This window comes from Notolepis coatsorum (assembly GCF_963971535.1).
Source record: "Notolepis coatsorum genome assembly, chromosome: 17".
NCBI classification, from domain to species: domain Eukaryota; kingdom Metazoa; phylum Chordata; class Actinopteri; order Aulopiformes; family Paralepididae; genus Notolepis; species Notolepis coatsorum.
Window position 1 is genome coordinate 39,064,106 of NC_140181.1, and position 23,291 is coordinate 39,087,396.

At 43.2% G+C, this 23,291-nt stretch overlaps 2 protein-coding genes across 3 annotated transcripts in view; both read right to left on the minus strand.

The window, feature by feature from the left end:
* arhgef10lb (Rho guanine nucleotide exchange factor (GEF) 10-like b) overlaps nt 1-15,498 on the minus strand; it is a 141,861-nt gene extending 126,363 nt beyond the window's left edge. Inside the window, exons 1-3 of one of the 2 annotated variants that reach the window (XM_084332821.1) lie at nt 15,228-15,498; nt 13,892-14,031; nt 3,728-3,841 (exon numbers count right to left, since the gene is read on the minus strand). In XM_084332821.1, coding sequence (XP_084188947.1) covers nt 3,728-3,841; nt 13,892-14,031; nt 15,228-15,243 — 270 coding nt within the window. In that variant the 5' untranslated portion in view covers nt 15,244-15,498. Of the gene's footprint in view, nt 1-3,727; nt 3,842-11,803; nt 11,920-13,891; nt 14,032-15,227 lie in introns of those variants that run through there. The other variant, XM_084332822.1, reaches the window with a different exon arrangement.
* Nucleotides 15,284-23,291, minus strand: part of LOC311244018 (uncharacterized protein) — a gene marked incomplete at its 3' end in the record, with an annotated part of 85,224 nt that continues 77,216 nt past the window's right edge. Inside the window, exons 4-7 of the mRNA XM_084333427.1 lie at nt 22,664-22,691; nt 22,187-22,260; nt 15,368-16,091; nt 15,284-15,296 (exon numbers count right to left, since the gene is read on the minus strand). Coding sequence (XP_084189553.1) covers nt 15,284-15,296; nt 15,368-16,091; nt 22,187-22,260; nt 22,664-22,691 — 839 coding nt within the window. The remainder of the gene's footprint in view (nt 15,297-15,367; nt 16,092-22,186; nt 22,261-22,663; nt 22,692-23,291) is intronic.

Below are 23,291 nucleotides of genomic sequence, written 5' to 3' on the forward strand. Positions count from 1 at the left end.
AGCCCCCTCAGCATCGACGGGGCACCGGTTGAGAGAGTGAACAGTTTCAAGTACCTCGGAGCCCACATATCCGAGGACTTGACATGGACCACACACATTGACAGTGTTGTGAAGAAGGCACGACAACGCCTCTACTTCCTCAGGCGCCTAAGGAAGTTCCAAGTCAGTCAGAAGATCCTTAAGAACTTCTACTCATGTACAATAGAGAGCATCCTGACTGGCAACATCACCTCCTGGTTTGGGAATAGCACTGCACAAGACCGTAGCAGACTACAAAGAGTGACACGTTCAGCCGAACGCACAATTGGAGGGGGGCTTCCCACCCTCCAGAACATTTACAACAAGCGGTGCAGGGGTAAGGCTAAGAGAATCATCAAGGACTCCAGCCACCCGAACAACTGCCTCGTTGAACTGCTGCGGTCAGGCAAGCGATACCGGAGTCTCAAGGCGAGCACAGAAAGACTCAGAATACCGTAATTCCTCTAATAGTAACCCCGGCTTGTATTTGTTTCAACTGTAGCGGGTACCAGGCTTGTATTAGGAGGAGGCCTGTATAAGAGGGAGGCCTATATTTCAAATTTTCAAACGGATCATAATGAATAAATCAACATTTTGTGTCAGTTTGAACCCAGTAAAATGTACTGGGTTCATTTATTGAAACCAAGTACTGTATGAAATAGTAAACAGTGCAATTACAGGTGGTCACTGGTCATTTCAACGTTTTCAAAGTGAAATCAAGTAACTAGCTCAGTATGCAGCTCAGTATATTAGTAACCCGGCTGCTTATAGCTGATCCGCAACAGTAAGTTACTTCCGGGGTAGGCCTGATTGGCCCCGACAGGCACGTGACGCGCAACTTTCTCTGCCGCGCGGCACGCTCCGCGGAGCCGAGCGGCAGAGCTTGCGGAATTACGTAACCGTCCAAATACGCCATGACTTTCATTCGGCGCTATAGCTCACCTGGCAGAGCAGGACCAGCGGTCCTGCGATCCTGCGGTCCGTTGTTGGTGAGTTCGAATCCCATCAAATCTTTTTTTTTTAACGTGATTTTTTTTTAACGTGTATTCTTTCGCCGGTTAAGGTTAGGCATGGTTAAGGTTAAGGTTAAGGTTAGGCATTGTTTCGGAGTTGGTTAAGGTTAGAACGGTTAAGTTTAGGCGCTGTTAAGGAGCTGGTTAAGGTTAGAGTTTGTCTTAGAGAATGGCAATATTCTTTCTATGGTTAAGGTTAGGCATGGTTAAGGTTAAGGTTAAGGTTAGGCATTGTTTAGAACGGTTAAGTTTAGGCGCTGTTAAGGAGCTGGTTAAGGTTAGAGTTTGTGTTAGAGAATGGCAATAGACAGCCTATTTCCGCGCGACAGCTATCAGCAGCCTCGTTGCGCGTCCTGAGTTTGCCGCGTCACGTGCCTGTCGGGGCCAATCAGGCCTACCCCGGAAGTCACTTACTGTTGCGGAACAGTTACACGCAACCCGGCTTGTATTAGGAGGCCGGCTTATAATTGCTTAGCTCAAGAGCGCACCCGGCCATTAATAGAGACCCGGCTTGTATTTGAGACCCGGTTACTATTAGAGGAATTACGGTAAGCTTCTATCCCCAGGCCATCAGGCTGCTCAACGAACAATAAACACTATGCAACAACCATCAAATGCACACAGCACACACACCCACACACTCACTTTAAACAAACAACACACTGCAGCACCCACTCTCCACACTTTAGATCACCTAAACACACTTTATATTTATTGGTAAAGGATTTGCACTACAACTCGTACACCTTACTGTAAATTGTACCTAAATTGTACCTCATCCCATTTCTGCTTTGCACTATATAGTATTGTATATTAGTACATTGCATAGTATATTGTATATTGTATGGTAACTCAGTTACTTCTATTCTGCATCGAACATTGTACATATGTCTATACTGAACACTGTGACCTCTATTTCTACTTCTATTTTACATGCTATACTATTTTATTTCATACTTATCTTGTCTAGCACAGTCTCTGGAGCGTAACAATAAGAAGCATTTTGTATAAAAGTATTCTGTACTATTAAAGAAACTTGAAACTTGATTTATTCGTATAATCTTTTCCCCCGGGCTGCGCCCCGGACTGATGTAAAAATTGGCTGGGGGGAGCATTATAAATGAAAATATCATATCATCAACATATCATCATGTCAAACTAACGGGCCAGTGTAAAAAGCACTTAAACATACTCAAATAAATTTGGGTGCACTGCGGAGTAGGTTTCAACATTTATTTCAGGGCTTGTAGCGATTAAAGTTTGGCTACATTCATCTACATTGAATGTGATGGCTAACTACTAGACAACATTTTGGGTAAATAGGAAATACGGCTGAGGGTCCAAAATTCTGCGCCCTCCCTTTAATGGACCAAGTGGGAACCTTGAACCGGACATCCTTCGGCTCTACGCATGTGCCACAAGGCCCGACAGCAGCCCAGAGAGCCCAGGATCCGGCTACAGAGCCTGCACTGGGCTGGCGAGTGCCATCTGCCTCTGATCGAGCCTAACGAAGAAAACCCTAGTGTCCCCATGGCAGCGTGACTCAGCCATACCTCTAAACTTTCAGTGACTAAATCTGAAACCAGAGGACTGCGTGACCACCCGCAGGGAGAACATCCACACCAGCGGTACCCCGGCTGTCAAACAAAACACACCTGGGGGTTTCAAGCAATTGTTGTCGTCCTCTTTGTTTTCGCCCATGGCAGACGGCCCTCTGTGGTGTCAGAGTGTGTTAAGGAACATTTGTTTATATGACCTTGGGAGTTCTCAGTCATGTTCACGCGGTGTCGGGTATATCGGGCGGATGAGTTTCTGACCTGAAAATGGCACGCGAACAGCCTACAAAGTCAGATCAACAATGGTGAAAAGTCTGGGAAAAATTTATACCCAAGATGCCGAGTTGTGATGTTATGCCCTTTGACCTGTGCCGCTATTGGTTAGTTCAGTCACTATCAAAACCAAAAGTGGAAAGAATCACATTAACTTTTAGTAGAGAGCAGTAGGAAACAATATCATTCATGGTCTAGTCTAGTTAAACAGTAGTGGCCTAAAGGCATTTTCTTTTTCAGATGATTGAGAACCGGGCAGCAGGGCAGCCAGCCAGGCTACTACTTATTATTAATTTATTATTATTAATAATAATAATAATAAAAATAATAATAATAATAACGTCTTACTTCTTACTGACTGGTCTTTAGCAAGTGACCCGCTAGGATCTTCTGAGTTTCCCAGGACCACGTTATTAGCTGAAGCTATTTTTATCCTGCTATGACACACTGTGAAATGGGGACCATGGCAACGACCTAACAGTGTTCATGGCTCGGTAGCAAATGACCCCCACAACACGGGACAGACCTGGGTCAGGCTACAACACACAGTGAAAGGGCTTCTTAAAAATGAGGACTATCCCTTTAAGTAGCCTGAGAAAGGGGAGCCCAAGTCAAAAATTTGTATATTTTCACAGACTGAAAGTATAATTTTTGTATATAAAGTGTTAAAAGTATATTTCTACCCATATGTACCTTTCTGCGAGTATATCTGCAATGTATCTTTGGTACTTATATGCTTTTATGTACTAATTCAAAGCACATGTTTCAGAAAATATACTTAAGTGTAGCTATTTTTTTGACTTGGGTGTGGAAATGTCACACAGGATGCATGTCGACGTGGCCCACCGTCTCCAGAGCGGTAGATACCTTGATATCACAGCTCTGTCTGATGTGGGTGACGTCGGGGGCCCCAAGACGCACTGCCAGCCCGCGCTTGGTCTGGGCACATCGCTCCTTCAGACACCGGACCTCTGGAGGGAGCTACGGCAGGCAACCCACAAGCAAGCAAGATAGACATACAGGCCAGACAGATGAGACAGGTGCACAGATGGAGAGGAGTAGAGAGGAGAGGGGAAGAGATCGAGAGGAGAGGGAATGAGAGGAGATTGAAATGGAGAGAAAAGAATAGGGGCATACAGGAGGAGAGGAGAGGGGAGAGAGAGAGAGCAGAACAGTAAGAGACACGTCGATTGATGACGTTTAAACGTTGAACACTTCAAGTGGAGTAAAAACAAGGCAGTGGAGCGTACAGAACCTAAACACACGTGATGTCATCATACATGTCCAGGACCCACACCTGTGATGTTATCATACATGTGCAGGACCCACACGTGATGTCATCATACATGTCCAGGACCCACACGTGATGTCATCATACATGTCCAGGACCAGGACCCACACGTGATGTCATCATACATGTCCAGGACCCACATGTGATTTTTAAGATTACAAATGATGACAATTGACAAATGATCTCTGAAACCATAAAATATGTTGAATGTGGAATATGTTGAATAGAAACGCTGGCTGGTAATTAAGAAGTCTAAAGGCAGGAGAGATGTCATATTAACACAATAATAGGCAACCACGTTTTTAGGTAATAAGAACATTTCTTCTTTTCATCATTAGTATTTTCAAATTCTCGATTTGTCATAGATGTGGTCTTAAGACACACTGGACCTCATGAAAGAACATATTTCTTCGTAACTCCACTTACGAACTTCTCGGGACGATTTTGGCATGATCAGATGGTTTATTTTCGGAGATTTGTTTGTAGCCAAGAACAGGATTTACAAATGCGGAAAGGCAGTCGTAGGACAGACTGGTGTGCGCCTGTGTTCTTAACACACTCTGTGCCAAAAAACGGCTTTTTCCGTGTTTGGCCGCCGGCGCCGACCATTGAGGGCCATAAACGTAAAAAGTTGTTTTTGGATCGTTTGATCTTTTTACTTTGATCCCCATTCTACACAGTTGCCCAGAGCGATCTGCATCATTTAGGCACGTCCCGACACATTGGAACTGCATTCTGATCGACTATCACCAGGTAACAGTATCGTCCCGTGTCTGAACTGCATGGGGCTCTGGGCTGATAGTCAGCTTCACTTTCAGTTTCTCCTCGCGAGTGGCCCCTCCTTCTCCTGGGACAGAAATTCACAATCCTCGCCTCGGGATTACGTTGCATAAGCGTATTTGACCATCGAAACGCGAATAGACATATACACTGGTAATCGCGATGGCGATGCGATCACTTGGAATTATTCTTTTGGAATACCTTCTGGCTAAGGTAAGGTACATTCTATGTCTATTTTACCTAATCTTAAACGTGTTTTACTAACGATCACAGTTCTGTGTTTCAACGGACGAAAAACATGCTCGGCAAACACAATCCTAGTTTTGAAAACGATCCCCCTTGATGATTTTGTGATGATACATATATACAAGTCATATACCTTTTACATGGGAGTATTCAGGGTTTCAGGGGATCAGCCAGAACAGTTTGGGCTTATTGCACATAACGTGTAATATCTCGCAATCTATGAAAAAAATACTGTATTATCTTGGAAATGCGCGATGTTTAGCGTGTAATAAACTACAAACTCATGTCTCATACAGCCACACCGTGTCTCATACAGCTATAATACAGAACACACACACAGCTTCGCAAACATAGTGCAATGACCACGGAAACGACTAGAAGGTTGGCATTCTAAGGGTAACTTTAACCAAACAGCGTGACACTGAAAGTGTTAAGGGCTTCATTTGGGAGAAATCATTGGTGATTGCGTGCATGTCGATTATACAGACATCCTCGGATTTAAATTATTACAATAACATATATGTGTTCTCTATTGTTATTATTGGTTTTATTTATTATTTACATTGCTTAGTGTGCACATTGTAAGAACCAGTGGAGAAACATTCCACTGCTTATCTTACTGTTCACGTGTTGAACCCACACAAATGACAACCGACAAAAAGGATTCGTTTAACGGATTCCATATAAATCTATAGTTTATTAGCAACGATGCAGCAGCCTGATGCAGGCGGCTTGGTGAGGAAGAGCACGCACGCACACACACACACACACACACACACACACACACACACACACACACACACACACACACACACACACACACACACACACACACACACACACACACACACACACACACACACACACACACACACACACACACACACACACACACACACACACACACACACACACACACACACACACACACACACACACACACACACACACATACATCTACTGGTGCTGGAAGATATCGCTGATCGTGCACTGAGGAGAGAGCGCCAGTACCGTGACCATGCGGACCAATTCGCAGAGAGTGATGAGGACCTACCAAGACCTGTACAATACCCTGGAGCCAGCACTGAGGAGCCGGACCAGACGTTCAAACCCTGTGCCACCACACGTCCAGGTACTGTCCATCCTCCCCAGATGCATTTCCATCTAGGCACTCGTCAAGGCACCCTCCCCAGATGCATTTCCATATCGCAACAGAAAGCAATACCACTCCATCAACATTCAAATAATCTGCGACGCACAGAACCACCTGCTCAATGTGGTCTACCGCTTCCCAGGAGGTGTACATGACTCCTACATCTTACAGAACAGATCTGTGGGTGTGCACCTTGAGCAAGGAGACGCTGGAGATGCATGGCTAATTGGTATGTACTGTATATGTGCGTAATGAATCGTTCCAGCAACAGTAGGCTTCTATTATTCTAATGACTTGGAGATTAGGAGATTGCGGATATGTGCTGGCCTCCTGGTTGATGACCACACTCACCAACCCCCAGATGGAGCAGGAGGTGGCCGACAATGAGAGCCACACGCGCACTCAACTTCCACCGTCCAGCACAGCATTGGACTGCAGAAAAGACGCTGGAAAGACGTTTGGAAGCAGCAGCTGACACACCTCAGACAACCCTGAGCCCGCTGTTCCTCCTCCAGTGGCCAGCATCTCTCTCCTGTGTTTTGCTATTCTTTTTTTGGCGCATTTCTTTTTCACTTCGGCTGCTGTGTGCTCCTCTCCTGACACCACGTTTAACTCACCTGTTAACTTGTCCCATGCCGCTTTGTTTGGGTGTTTGTACCCGTATTGACACTACTAAATAAGACGCTAAGATGTAATGTTCTACAGTATGACTATGAGAGTATAGGGTCTTTATACCTGCATCACTGTACATTAGGGGTGTAACGGTACACAGAAGCCACGGTTCGGTACGTACCTTGGTTTTGGGGTCACGGTTCGGTACGAGTTCAGTACAACAGGAATCTTTTTTTATAATAATTATTATATATTTATTATAATTATTATAATTAAATATAATTATTATCTTTTATTAAGTTATACTTAGTTCCACCTAGGCTTGCCACGGTAGTCCACTGAGTAAATTAATTGCCTATCGCCCCCGCCCCCACCGGTGTATGCTTTTTAAGTTTCAGTTTCACTTCTAGAGTAGATTTAACTTCATGTGAAGCAGAGAAAGAAGACTCTAGAGAAGAGATGACATGTTACACAACAATGGCAGAGGATTTATCAATATTTTGGATTTAAACACCGCAGCAGCTTGACTGGAGAGGAGCTGAGCAAAAGTATGTTGTGCGTTCTTTTTCTTTCTCGGATCAGCTGTGAGTGAAAGTTGCGCGGAAGAAAGTTGGTGTGGGTGTGTGTGTGTGTGTGTGTGTGTGTGTGTGTGTGTGTGTGTGTGTGTTATTTGGCGAACAAGAAAAGGATGAACATTTTCAGTAATAACCCTGCTTTGTTACAAACATATATTTTGGGAAGGGGTGAATTTGTGAATTCGTTTTTAAATTAAATTCTGCATGCAAAAAAGGTTCTACATGTGCGTTCCGTTAGTGGTTAACATACCGTTTACATTTGTTCAGTACACAGCGCGTACTGACCCAAAGGTCCAGTACTGAAATGGTTCGGTACGGATACAGGTACCGTTACACCCCTACTGTCCCTACATATTAACCTCTTAAGCCCGATCGGCCCGGTACGAGATTAATTTCATGTCATAAATAGATCAATACAGTAAGCAATACAGCGTATTAAGTAATGTTACGTTTCTTTTTCAAATGTAGCCAAGAGTAAAGACCCTAACCCTATCAAAACAGCAGTCAAAGTGTATATTTTCAGCACTACGTTTGTTTACCAATGATTTTAAGTGTTAACAAAATATGAGCTTATAAAAATCTCTGCGCATTGCATTGCACATTGAAGCGAGAAGAAGAAGCACTCATGAGATCGTTGCAGTCCTAAGAAAGAGGAGACCCAGGGCGTCGAAATTTCATAAAACTACACTACTACGGAAGTCCAACCATTTTTCAGGTAATTTTTCTGATGTGATTTTCGTGTTTATATCTCACAGGTAGAACAAACCTCAACGTTATTGCCATAAAATAAAACGTATATTGTTTCTTTACCTTTCTGTGAACGTCTAGAAAAAAAACTGCGTCGCAATCCTGTAAAAACATTATGGACACATTAATTATACGTAACTGTACTTACAGTAGATTTCATTCACGGTCTTTGCTGCCCTGTAACGGGCGCCTGGTGGTACTAAATCCAATCTGCCATTGGAAAGAGGTGATTTGGCCCAATCCATGGATGTACTTGGCCATAATAAGGACATTTATAGGCCTGATATTCTATTATTCTATATTCATATTTCAAATTGCATGTGTCCAGATGGCAAAATTCAGTACTGTATCTACAAAAAAACCTGTAAATCATCTGTCCTTTGTTCATTTGCTTAGATTTGTAGTACTTAATCTCAAGAAGGTGCTGAATGAGCTCAGTGGCAATTTTTCACTTCTGGTCAATGTTAGCATGGACAAATAAATAATATTCTTAATTCTTTATATTCTCCTTCATTACAATTTACTCAAGCATAGTAACAGACACAATATTTCTGACACTGGGAATACATTCCCTGAGGTCCATAGATGTCCCTAGATACCAAGAACATGCAAATGGACCTTGTAGAAGTGGAGCAATCTTGTAAGTGTACTTGTAAGGGGCTGAGGGGAATAGTGATTGGTGGCTGCTATGTTCCTGCCTGTTGGCTCCTCCCAGTGGAGAGAGGAGGACAGACACCTTCACACCTTTTTGTATCACAAACAGTACTGTATTTGCAAATCTGGTATGTCATAAATGTATAGATGTAGCAGTACTGTCTATCTGTATGTCATGTATGTCATATATGTCCTGATTAATTGAAAATGGGGGACCCTGATGTAAACAAGACGAAAGTCTTTCTCTGGTCTGCATCCCCTTAACAATTGTGTGTATTGAGCTGTACTGTATTGTACCCATTCTGCAATCTGTTAATAAAGTTTTCAATCAATCAAAACACATGCTGACCCACACACGCAGCTGTCTCTCAATCAGCAATCAGCGTGCCTCTCAGAGAGAACAGACAAAGAGCCTCAGAGTGTGTCTTGGAATGAAGAGTGAGAGAGCTGTAGGGAGACATCTGCAACCGTGAGTTGACAACCGGTAAGCCGGACAGTGGCGCGGCTAGTTAGGGACTGGACTACAGTAAAGGCAGTTAGGTGCTCTAGTGGGAGACGGTATGATTTTGTGGTTTTCTTAATTTTCTATTTGCTTAAATAAATGCCCCTGGCCATTGTCCAGCGGGGAGCTAAAGCGATTTGACTGTGTTTGATTACTTGTACAACCATATTGCACCTTCCACCTACCCCTGTCTGCTACCTTACCTTACAGTACTTTTAGGTGAATTTTCAGAAAATATAGCTAGGGCTTAAGAGGTTAATAATACTACAACTCTGTACATGCATCTGATGAGCACTATTACTCAATAGTATTTATATATTTTATACCCAGTTTAATCACCTGTGCATTGTGTTACATTTGTACTTTGGTTAGATGACAAACTTATTTTCGTTGTATTGTGCTGTATAATGACATACATTTGAATCTGATCTTTTGATCAGTCGCAAATTGCTTTTGTGCTACCTGTTGAATATTCTTTGCACACTGTGCTGTGGTTGCATGCCTTGTTTTTAAAATTATTTTTAGCATTTGTACAGCTTTTTACTGGTCACGCAGGACCGATAGAGGAGAGGGCGAACAGGAGGAGATGTGGGGAAGACATGCGACAAATATCACCGAGAGCAGGAGGCGAATCCGGGACGGCCGCGTAGGTGTGCGAGGCACTATGCGGTGCGCCACGAGGGCGCCCCTGGCGGGCCATTTCTGTATGCGAATGCAGGTTGCATACAGAACACGCTTTCAGTTTAAGAATGAGTGACGTTCTTCATTCAGGGGAGCGCAGCTGAGAACACTTTGGCCATTTACGAACACCTTTTCAGGCATTCAGGCATCCGGAGGAGATGTCTTGTAATTTTTTTCTTAGAAACTTCTTACGAAGATAGTTACGTACACATTTGATCATGAGGCCCACTGTATACAAGACACCTACTGTGAGATTCAACGGGTTTCAATCGCTTTCACAGTGGAGAAACCACCCCTCATTCTGGACCCAGATAAACCAGAATCAAACATATTAAAGGACCATACCAGTGTAATTATGACTTCCTATATTAATTATAAGGTGTAATTGGGTGTAAGTATACACCTGATTATGCATAGGTGTATGTTTGGTAGATCTCAGCCTACTTTTCTCTCTGCCATTGATGTTGAAAAGGGGTGGAAATATACTCCATGAATCTTGAAAGTCAAGCATAGGTAATTCACCCTTGTGAAAACCACATCACCTTACGTTCACTAATGTTACTGTATGATTGACTACTGCAAGTCATTCAAATTCACACAGCAACCAGGAGCACCGGGGAGTTACTAACCAGTGCACCCAACTGAATGAGCAGGTTAGACATGCAGGGCTTGTAGTAGAGTGTTGGCGAAAGTAAAACGGTCCATTGGTTTTCAGAAGGCTGAGAGATATATACCTAAGAACCTTCAAACAACTTTCAAGTCTCATGGAGTATTTTACACCCCTTTTCAACATCAATGGCAGTGTGACTGGTGTTTAGTACAGTAATCTGAGATCAGCTAAAACCCACACTGTATACACTTACAAACACAACATTAAAGACCGGGGTAATCTCCCGTAATGGCAAGAAGTCCAAATTAGTGTGGTTTGTGAGAGTACTATTCACTGGGCCCCTGCTGTTCTCACAATTGAATGCATAATTTCTCTATGTCCCCAACCTGAATCCTAGTGTTAAGACGCGTCTATACTTTCCATAGCCGCATTTCTGCAGGACGCTCTCTGATTGGCCGACGAGAGTTTCTACACCGGTTAGGCTTAGGCACTCTTTCGAAGTAGGTTAAGGTTAGAGTTTGTCTTAGAGCGTGACGGCAAGTTCTTTCGACGGTTAAGCTTAGGCACTCTTTCGAAGTTGGTTAAGGTTAGAGTTTGTCTTAGAGCATGGCGATAGAACGCCAGGTAGTTTGCAGGCTGTTCGACGCGGAAATGGGCAAAGACACAGCTCGTCACGCGATTGGGCAAACATGTCAGTGGCCAATCAGAGAGTGTCAGTCAGTGGCCAATCAGAGAGCGTCCTGCAGAAATGCGGCTACGGAAAGTATAGACACTGTTAAGACTCTCACCCACTCTCTCACTCATTCTCACTCACTCACCCACCCTCTCACTCACTCACTCACTCACCCACCCTCTCACTCACTCACCCACCCACCCACCCACTCACCTCACTCCCTCACTCTCACTTGCTCACCAGTCACTCACACCCACCCTCTCACTCACTCACCCACTCACCTCACTCCCTCACTCTCACTCACACTTGCTCACCAGTCACTCACACCCACCCTCTCACTCACTCACCCACCCACTCACCTCACTCCCTCACTCTCACTCACACTTGCTCACCAGTCACTCTCACTCTCACTCACTCACCGACCAATCAGTTCCCTCTTCGGGATCCAGCAAAGAAAAAAAAAAGAAAAGAAAGAAAGGAACTCCTCAGAATATCAACAGTAAAAAGTAAAGTTCCTCCTCGCTCTCATAACAACATCGTACTACACCAGGTCACACTGATGCTTGTGTTCAGAAAGCATGGAGACAGAGAAGTGAGAGCTAGTGGCTGCAGCTCAGTGAAGGTGCAGCAGCATGTGGGCTGGATGGAGAAGGACAGGGAGAGACCCAGAAGAGCTGGAAAGAGGAACTGAGAGAGACTTGCTGACAGAGCAGAGGACCCGCTCGCTAAAAATATACACACATCGCACACTTCCTCAAAAGCAGGCTGCATTCGGGACTGTTCATTCACTGCGATTCACTGGACGGGATGTTCTGGGTGTTCCAGGTTCAGCGTGGAACACTGTGCTACACTTCCCCCTGGTGGTGGAGACGTGACAATGACACACACTCACGCCGCACAAAATTGTATCCACAATCATCAGGCATTTTTGGATGCTTTTCTTTTCGTGTTGCATCTCAAAAAACGTCTAGTTTAAACTTCTTTCCATTCACCAGAGGTCGTCCCTGTCTTTCTCACATGTTGTGTACATAGGTGTATTACCTCTCAGACATTGATGTTGAAAGGGGGAGTAAAATACTCCATGAAACTTCAAAACTTCAAATGCATGCAGCAACCGGGAGCACGGCAGGAGATAATGACAAATGCACCCAACTGAATGGGTAGCACTGAGTGGTAGCAAAGGTCAAATGACCCAGTGGTTTTCAGAAGGCTGAGAGATATACCTAACAACCTTGAAACAACTTTCAAGTCTCATGGAGTATTTTCAACCCCATCAATGTCAGTGGCACATGCTGGAGGCTAATAACTGGTACTTTAGGTTGTTTGTTATCGTGCTGCTACTGCATGCTGGAGGCTAATAACTGGTACTTTAGGTTATTTGTAGGGCTGGGACTTTATCGCATTAATTTTGATTAATTAACTACAGAAAGAATGAAAAGTTAAGAAAATGGATGCATTTAATCGCATGATTTTTCTTTATTGTGTAAGAATGTTACCTTTCAAAGGAGACCAGACTCATGCATGTGCTATAAGTATAAAGTATAATGAATCTGGTTAGTCTGGTTTGTTCATAAAAAAATTTAAATAAGAGAAATTGAGATCAATCAAGAGTTTATTTTTTTCAACAGTCAACTGTTCTGGAATGTACTTGAAAGTACTGCGTTTTACTTTTACCTCGAAAGTGCTTGAGTTTACAAAAGGTTATTTTGCGATATATATATATATATATATATATATTATTCCTAAAATTGCTGCACTTTGTTAAAAATTGCATTGATCTGTTGGTCTGTATAGTAGTTAATACAGGATTTTGCTGCTTAAACGTATGTATAATGTATATTATTCATTGATTCACTCGTATACCAAAATGTATTTGAATTGAAAATGTTTGCTTTTCGCATCAAATATTGATATGCGATTAAAATGTGATTAATTTCGATTAATTAACTATAAAGTCTCGAATTAATTCGATTAAAATGTTTAATCGAGTCCCACCACTAGTTATTTGTTATCATGCTGCTACAGCAGGCTGGAGGCTAATAACTGGTACTTTAGGTTGTTTGTTACCTTGCTGCTACTGCAGGCTGGAGACTAATAACTGGTACTTTAGGCTGTTTGTTACCTTGCTGCTACTGCAGGCTGGAGACTAATAACTGGTACTTTAGGCTGTTTGTTACCTTGCTGCTACAGCAGGCTGGAGACTAATAACTGGTACTTTAGGCTGTTTGTTACCTTGCTGCTACTGCAGGCTGGAGACTAATAACTGGTACTTTAGGCTGTTTGTTACCTTGCTGCTACAGCAGGCTGGAGGCTAATAACTGGTACTTTAGGTTGTTTGTTACCTTGCTGCTACTGCAGGCTGGAGACTAATAACTGGTACTTTAGGCTGTTTGTTACCTTGCTGCTACTGCAGGCTGGAGACTAATAACTGGTACTTTAGGCTGTTTGTTACCTTGCTGCTACTGCAGGCTGGAGGCTAATAACTGGTACTTTAGGTTGTTTGTTACCTTGCTGTTACCGCGGGCTGGAGGCTTAGTCTCGCTGTCTGACAGCTCGTCGTAACTCTCAAACTCGCTGGAACTCCAGCCATTGATGTTGGAGCCATGACGACTGGGCCTCTGGATGTCCTCATAGATGTCATCTGGATCTGCAGGAATCCATGGAGGAACAGTTACAATGTGTGTATCTCCGTCTTGTGATAGAAAAATGCCTTTTTTCAACATAGACCAGCTTCTACGCTTGATGCGCCATCCAGTGGCTTCCAGTGGTGAGCCTGTCCTTAGTTACCATGGAAACCACTCACTGCACAATTCCCAGCCTTTTGACATTGCTCACAGAGTACTATAAGCTCATACAAGTTCACCAACATAATGCTGTTACACAGATAGGTTGTTTGTTCACAGTAAATATACATATATACATTTGCATAAACTGCAATTAGTGTAGAAAACATAAAGCACACAGTGTTGCGCCCCGGGGACCAACTACCAGTCGTAATGCCAGTACGCTGTTCAAAGGCAATGGCAGGAAACCAAACATGCATGTCTTTTATGGTGTGGGAGGAAACCAGAGTACCCAGAGGAAACCCACGCAAACAAGGGAAGAACGTGCTAGCTCCACACAGAAAGGTCCCCTGCTGGGGATTAAACCCAGGACCTTCTTGGGGTATACATCCTTCTTGGGGTAATCCTTAGAATCCTTATAATTTGTCATCATGAATCAAAACAAAACCAAATGCAAGCCTTCTTTGAATGGTTGTAAACAAAACTTTGGGTTGTGCCATTCTAAACAACCGCAGTGAAACTGCAATTTTTCAGGCAGATTTCTAGCTGAAAATAATGTTCCAGGGAACCAATTTTCTGAGGACAGTTTGTTTATTCAGTTATGTTAACCCTGACACTAAGCCCTCATGTTAACCCTGGCACTAAGCCTTAATGTTAATCCTGACACTAAACCATGACATTAAGCCCTAATGTTAATCCTGACACTAAGCCTTAATTTTTACCCTGACACTAAGCCCTGATGTTAACCCTGACACTAAGCCCTGATGTTAACCCTGACACCTAGCCCTGATGTTAACCCTGACACTAAGCCCTGATGTTAACCCTGACACCTAGCCCTGATGTTAACCCTGAGACTAAGCCCTGGTGTTAATCCTGACACTAAACCCTAATGTTAACCGCAACACTAAGAGTACAAATTAAATAAAATATTAAATGTCACTAATTATGTGGCAAATGTGTCTCACATGACTTTCCCAGCTTTTTACTCCTTAGTGAAAGTGCAAAGAATTGTTAGGATATAATACACCAACACAAGCGCCCCCCCCCAGAGCTCACACACCTTCCACACGAGACATGAGGGTATCAGAGGGGACGTCGTCGTAGATGACATCCGGGCTACTGGCCTGCTCTGGTCCGCCACCAGCACCGGACCCCGGGTCTCTGCTCACCACCACCCCGTCGTCTGGACTGCCACCGGACCCCGGGTCTCTGCTCACCACCACCCCGTCGTCTGGACCGCCACCGGACCCCGGGTCTCTGCTCACCAGCACCCCGTCGTCTGGACCGCCACCGGACCCCGGGTCTCTGCTCACCACCACCCCGTCGTCTGGACCGCCACCGGACCCCGGGTCTCTGCTCACCACCACCCTGTCGTCTGGACCGCCACCAGACCCCGGGTCTCTGCTCACCACCACCCCGTCATCTGGACCGCCACCGGACCCCGGGTCTCTGCTCACCACCACCCTGTCGTCTGGACCGCCACCAGACCCCGGGTCTCTGCTCACCACCACCCCGTCATCTGGACCGCCACCGGACCCCGGGTCTCTGCTCACCACCACCCTGTCGTCTGGACCGCCACCAGACCCCGGGTCTCTGCTCACCAGCACCCCGTCATCTGGACCGCCACCAGACCCCGGGTCTCTGCTCACCACCACCCCGTCATCTGGACCGCCACCAGACCCCGGGTCTCTGCTCACCACCACCCCGTCATCTGGACCGCCACCAGACCCCGGGTCTCTGCTCACCAGCACCCCGTCATCTGGACCGCCACCAGACCCCGGGTCTCTGCTCACCACCACCCTGTCGTCTGGACCGCCACCGGGGCTCTCCTGCGGGTCAGCTTCCACCTGCTGCTCTGGAGCGCTCACGCTCTTTGGACCACCATCTTGACTGTCATCTGGTGGCGGTATATGTTGAGGGTTCCCTGAAAAACAAAGATTATGGTTTAGTTTGAAGGGCCAGCACTAGACAACATGCTGTCATTCTCTAATTGACTGACTGGGTTCTAGATACAGGGATTAACACTAGACAACATGCTGCCATTCTCTAGTTGACTGACTGAGCTCTAGATACAAGGACTAACACTAGACAACATGCTGACATTATCTAGTTTACTGGGCTCTATATACACGGACTAACACTAGACAACATGCTGTCATTCTCTAGTTGACTGAGCTCTAGATACAAGGAACAACACTAGACAACAGGTAAATATGTTTTATTTATTGTATTTACTGGTTGTAAAAGGTTTGTTTATGTTGGTAATGTTTGTAAACACTGGAGTGTATATATATTTATAATGGGTTAGGAAAGAGTATTTTCCATCTACAGATACAACTCATTAAGAATGTACTGTATGTCAGCTAAATGACTACATGTAAATGTATGTGAATATAGCCCACATTGGTATGGTCAGAAATCACAGATTAGGTCTTTAAATACTATGGGTTTAGAGGAGGTTTGATGGTGATGCTTATTAACTCTTTGGACGCCAGACCCGATGATAGTCGGGTTAACTCGCCGACCGTTCAGCGCCAGACCCGAGTATAGTCAGGTTTTCATCGTTATTTCTTTTATTCGATATTTCCATTCATTACAGGCACACAGACTTGGGGTTAACATGGGGAATCATCCTGAGAATGCCAAAGTGCAATACCGGTCGCATCCACCCAGGTGGCAGTATCGAGCACCCTTTGAAACATTATATCTTGGCCTGTGCGTCGATCAAATGTCTCCGGGCCCACTTTTCTTTGTCGGGCGAGGCGAGCGGGTATCCCGATCTCATTGAGAAGCATCAAATGCCTCCGATGCATCGGTTGTGGTGGATTATGTTGGCGACACGATGGACACCGGTACTTGGACTCGCGATCAGACAATTGGAATCTTCTTTTTGGGGTACCTCCTAGTGAAGGTAAGGATTAAATTATATCAATCCTGCTTTGATCCAACCATGATTTCACCTCGATCGCAACGTGTGTCTGTTACTCCACAATGTATGCTGTTGGTGACGATCAAAGCATCAAAAAACGACCCATCATGCATTCATGATGAAACATAATACCAATTTTATGTATTTGATTTGGAAATAGTAGTGTCCAGGCGAGAAACGGCAACGCTTTTAGTGAAAATCACATTTTACTGTATATCGTCATTTTCTGGGATTAGACAGGATCACTCTAAAACTATATTCATATTCACCACGGTATAACACGCAAACGTATTGACAAAAAAAATTATTCATGAGAGTGTGAACAGCACAAATCCCATGGAATCTGATCTTTTAAATTCTGATTTGGGCCACTTTCATATGGTCCTAAATCAGATACAGGTCTGATTTGTTTTAAATAGCTGGCCTCAACTGCATTAAATTTATAAATTAAACCATAAACTGTGACTTCAGTGTCCTCCATGTTTACGCCCATCTTCATTATTGTTCATTTGCGCATGCAGGTCAGTTCAGGAGCGTGACCAGTTCACACTGGAATCTGATATTTACATTTAGAAAATAATGTGAACAGCCAAACAAAATAAATCTGAGCGATAAATCAGAATTGAGCATGTGAGCGAGCACACACTGGCAGTGTGAATATAGCCATTGCTCTCAAGAACCAGATCACTGATTTAAAAGGATGATACATACATGAGTCTGAATCTATACATAACTTTTACATAACTATACATCAGCATTTTAGTGTTAGCATTGGATTGTCTTGCTACACAAACTGTGTCTGGGATAGTTAGTGATTTTTGGAACCCTAGTCCTATGTCTTACTTACCAAATGATGACGTAACTTAGACTATCCCTTTAACCTCTTAACATGCACCCAGAAATTATTTTTACTTGAACTTGAGGACTGCATACTTTCTTTGAAAAGTGTATCTTTATACTTTATGCTTATAGCACATGCATAAGCCTGGTCTCTTTTGAAAGATAACATTCTGAAGTTATTAATGCAAAAAAGGAAAATCTATTTTAGTGCAAATGAAATAGAGTAATATAGGGCTGAACTTGAGTTGAACTTGAACTTGTGTACAAAATCTTTTCTGTGGCAGTTGCAAAAAAATATAAAAAACATTTTAATATTATAGGTATAAGCTGGAAAACACCGCAAATCCATAGGCTGAAGTCTTATGTAGTACAGGTCCAAATTTTATAAAAATCCATTCAGAAATGTGTCTTCTAGAGAAATCCAGGTAAAACGTGTGCCAAGAAAAAAGCTCTCCATTTCTCCATTTCCTCATCCACGGCGATTCATTCGGCGGATGATTGACAGTTGTAGAGCGCCAGGAGTCCGGGGTGGTAATCTGACACTCATGCGTAAAAAGTTGCACGCCTGACATATCGTCATGTAACTCGAGAACCGAGGCACGGATTTGGTCCAGTGAGGTGGTATTCGAACGGCAACAAATATGGCTTTAATTCTCTATATAATATGTTCGGCCGTGACTTTTGTCTGTTCCACCAGCATGTTAAGAGGTTAAGTTTATTGAACTGGGACAGGAAGTATCATTCTAGGCCTTGATGACCAAAAAGCAGTGAAGCACTCGATTGTTCTTGGTGCGAGTCTCTACACAGTGACAGTTAGAGCACAGACACACAGTTATATGTCTATGACCCACAGAGACAGGAAAGGGTGTAAATATCTCCTCTATGTTGGAGCTCCTACCGAGGAACGCTTACTGTTGAAGTTCACTGAATGACATTCAGTTGATGTGTGAATACAGCATAGGAGAGAATAAACGTTTTGCTGAGGTTTGACATAGCATGAATCAATGGAAGTGGATACGGATCGGCGAGCCTAGCCGCTGGCCAAAAACACCTCGGAGTCCTGTGGAGTTTTAAGCTAGTGGTCCGTATCCGCTTCCATTGGTTTGTGCTAAAATAAGACAGCTTGCAGCTGGATAACTTTCTACTGAACGCACAGAGAGGAAATTGGTATCTACATATCTTGATGTCTGACTCCGGAGAAGCCAATAAGAACATTTCCCATATTTGGTGTGTTCTTTTATAATAAGGCAGATGACTTGTTTCTAGATTATGTCACCTGTTGACGTATAAACTGGAGATTTTCTTTTTGCAGTGTGTGTGTGTGTGTGTGTGTGTGTGTGTGTGTGTGTGTGTGTGTGTGTGTGTGTGTGTGTGTGTGTGTGTGTGTGTGTGTGTGTGTGTGTGTGTGTGTGTGTGTGTGTGTGTGTGTGTGTGTGTGTGTGTGTGTGTGTGGGTGACTGACTGACACAGGGTCAAAATATAAGTACTGTACTTCAAAACTGTATTTGAGTATGGTACTTTGATCCCCTCCACTCAGAAACTTTTTTTTATGGATAACTCATCTTGGAGCCTTGACTTTGACTGTACACATTTTTATTTGTGCAGAACTTGTCACCAGAGCACCTTTTCCACGTTGTTCCCCTGGAGAGGGAGAGCTGCTCTGTACTTCCCTGAGATCAGAGTTGCATGTGTGATGTCACTAATAGGTCAAACCTATCATGGTACAATATGTACTCAGAAAGCTGAGTAGGTATTGACATGTCTAAAAAACATATTTATACAAATTGTTATTCAATATAAAAAAATGTAAGGGTTTAAAAAACCACTGCAAAGCTACTATTTAAATCAAATATATATTTTGTAATAGGAACACATTTTCAACATGGTAACTTAGGAAGGGGGGGGGGGGGTTGACAGGAGACTAAGAGACTGGGAGGCTGAGTAGGACAGCTACAGTAGCTAACAACACCACACCATGGGAGGGGGGTGTACCTTGGTGCAGTCGCAGTGTGAGCTCTGAGAGCACACTGAGCCACTCCTTGGCTCGATGCGGTGCCTGTACTGAATAAACACACACACTTCTGTGAAGACACGGACAAGTGACAAACACACCAGCGGCGCATTCACCTGATAAACTGATAGTTCCGATGTTTGGAACCCTAGTCCCTCACTTACCAATGATGATATTGACTGGGAGAACCTTTTCTCAGCACAAAACAAACCAAGGAGCTGATTCTGATACTAGCTCCAGATAGTCAGCCACAAACCAAGGAGCTGATTCTGATACTAGCTACAGATAGTTAGCCACAACTCTCTCTCTCTCTCTCTCTCTCTCTCTCTCTCTCTCTCTCTCTCTCTCTCTCTCTCTCTCTCTCTCTCTCTCTCTCTCTCTCTCTCTCTCTCTCTCTCTCTCTCTCTCTCTCTCTCTCTCTCTCTCTCTCTCTCTCTCTCTCTCTCTCTCTCTCTCTCTCTCTCTCTCTCTCTCTCTCTCTCTCTCTCTCTCTCTCTCTCTCTCTCTCTCTCTCTCTCTCTCTCTCTCTCTCTCTCTCTCTCTCTCTCTGACAGACTAAAGTTGATTGAGACATGGTCCGACAGCAACCTTTGAATTTGTCACTAGGGATTAGAATTCTGATCAACTTCTGATGTGAATTTGGATTCATTAGTGCAGTGCCTGTTCAGAACGAGTGCCAATTGCTTGCTCAGAGCATGTGGCTGTTCAGAGCATGTGGCTGTTCAGAGCGTGTGGCTGTTCAGAGCGTGTGGCTGTTCAGAGCGTGTGGCTGTTCAGAGTGTGTGGCTGTTCAGAGCATGTGGCTGTTCAGAGCATGTGGCTGTTCAGAGTGGACCGATTGCTTGGCCCCTGGAAGTGCCACTTGCAGCGTTGTGTTGAGACCCGTGGTCTGGCTGCTTGGCTCCCTTGGGTCCTCAGCAATACACACATCGAGCGCAGCCGTTTGGATGAGCGGTTCTTGGGACAGATACGCACACAGATATTCCTTCCTGTATAGTTAGATTTCTACTGATTTGAATTTGGATAATAATAATAATAATAATAATAATAATAATAATAATAATAATAATAATAATAATAATAATAATAATAATAATAATAATAATAATAATAATAATAATAATAATAATAATAATAATAACTTTATTTGTATAGCACCTTTCATACAGGGGATTGCAGTTCAAAGTGCTTTACACCAGTAAGAAATAAGACGTAAAATCAGTGTAAAACAAGCAGCAAGAGCAAAGCATAACGTGGGATAAAATAATGCAGATATATTAATCAAATCATATCAGAACCTCACGTTCCAATTGGATGCATTACTTCCAATGTGAACTTGGATTAATTGCTTCTGATTTACATTTGGATTCACTGCTTGTGATTTACATTTGGATTCATTACTTCTGATTTGAATTTGTATTCATTGCTTCCGATTTAAATTTGTATTCACTGCTTCTGATTTGAATTTGTATTCACTGCTTCTGATTTGAATTAGGATTTCATCACTACTGATTTGTTCTCATTTTAATTTATTTGATCTCTATTAGAAGATATATTGTAATCAAAAAGGATAGCTTTGGCACTTTGATTTGGAGTGAAATATGTGATTTGGAGTGTGATTTGGACAGGGTCAGTGTGATTTTGGCACAACAGCCCTTGGACTTCGGCCACAGACCTGTGTGAGAAGCATCTACGTCAGCCTTTTTATTGACCCTGGTATAAAGACACTCAGACATGGATGCTGAACCTAGACCTGGAGAGAGTGTTGACAAGAGACCAAGATGGTCAAACCACACATTAAAATATATGCAATAGAGATGTTAATAGGCCTTAATAGAGCCCCTAATTAATTACATTTGTATTTGAAAGATAAGATTAAAAACATAAAAATAAAAATAAATCTCGATATGACTGCAGGATTAGTTGTGGACCTATTTCATGAAGGTTATTTAATTAGTTGTAATTCCAACATCAATCATCAATTATCGTGTTAAATGTAATTTCATCCGAATGGCAAAATGTTAAAATTGCTGATGCAGAGACGGCCCCCCAAAAGTCTAGGGACGGCTCTGATTAATTTTAAGTGACAACATTTGAAGTTTGCATCCCAACAAGACGCATTATGCTCACAGGCCTCCGTAGGCCCATCGCCGTGCCATTCAGCACACTGACTGAATAGTCTTGTGAGGCTAAAACGTAAAGAATCCTCCTCTCCTTGACTTGACTTGACTCTCCTTACCATCATAAATACCAGGGACTTTCCACAAGGTCTCGTTCTCCCGTCTTACTCCCAGCTCAGTGGAGGTGGAACGCCTGAAACAACAATTTGTTTGGATTTAGACGCTTTTAGCTGCTACTCTGACAGTCAGCTGGACGTTTGTCATTAAGAAAATCTCTAGGAAAGACTGGCTGATGCAGGGTCACCTGCACTGTCAAAAAAAAGTATATATATATACAATGTAATTTACTAATTGTGACAAGGGCAAAAGTAAGATGTTAGCCTTTTTTCCATGAAGCTGCATCGTATTCTGTTTATTTAACAGCTAGCTTGTTTATTCAATTCAATTACTCTGTTTATTCAACAGCTAGCTTGTTCATTAAATTAAATTATACTTTTTTTAAGTATTGAATAAACATCTTACTTTTGCCCATAATTCAATACTCTAAAAGTAGGTAGGTGGACTATATGTTTCAGGGAATGTGACAATGGTCTTACCCATCTGGGGACTCTCTGACCTCCATACCTGTACAAGAAATAAAATAAATCAATCCACAAGCATAGCACCATTTACAATACACAGAGTGGCTCGCAAGATTATTCGACCCTGTTGCTCATTTCATATAAATATGTGTTGTGTGTTAGATGCAACTGATTATTGGACCCTGTTGCTAATTTCATCTGAATATGTTATGTGTGTTAGATGCAACTGATCTACAAGGAATAATATATACATTGAAATGAAAGTGTAAAGTTCCAGATTGTAAAAAGTACAAAAAAGTGGGGTGCCCCAGTGGCGAACCACATAGCGCGCTCAGCCGCGACACGGGCGACCCGGGTTATTTCCCGAATGTCTTCCCCCACTCTGTCTCCCATTTCTCCTCTGTCTCTCCCTACTGGACTGCCCAGTAGTAATAAAACGCAAAAAAAATAATCTTTAAAAAAAAAGTACAAAAAAGTACTACCCTCCTTGTTTCTTTCTTGATCTTTGAGCAAGACACTTAATTCCTAACTGCTCCCAATGAGCAGGTCGGAAACTCGCATGGTTTCCTCTGCCGTGAATGGGTGAGTGAATGGGTGAATGTGAGGCAGAGGAGTTGTAAAGCACTATATAAATGCAGTCCAT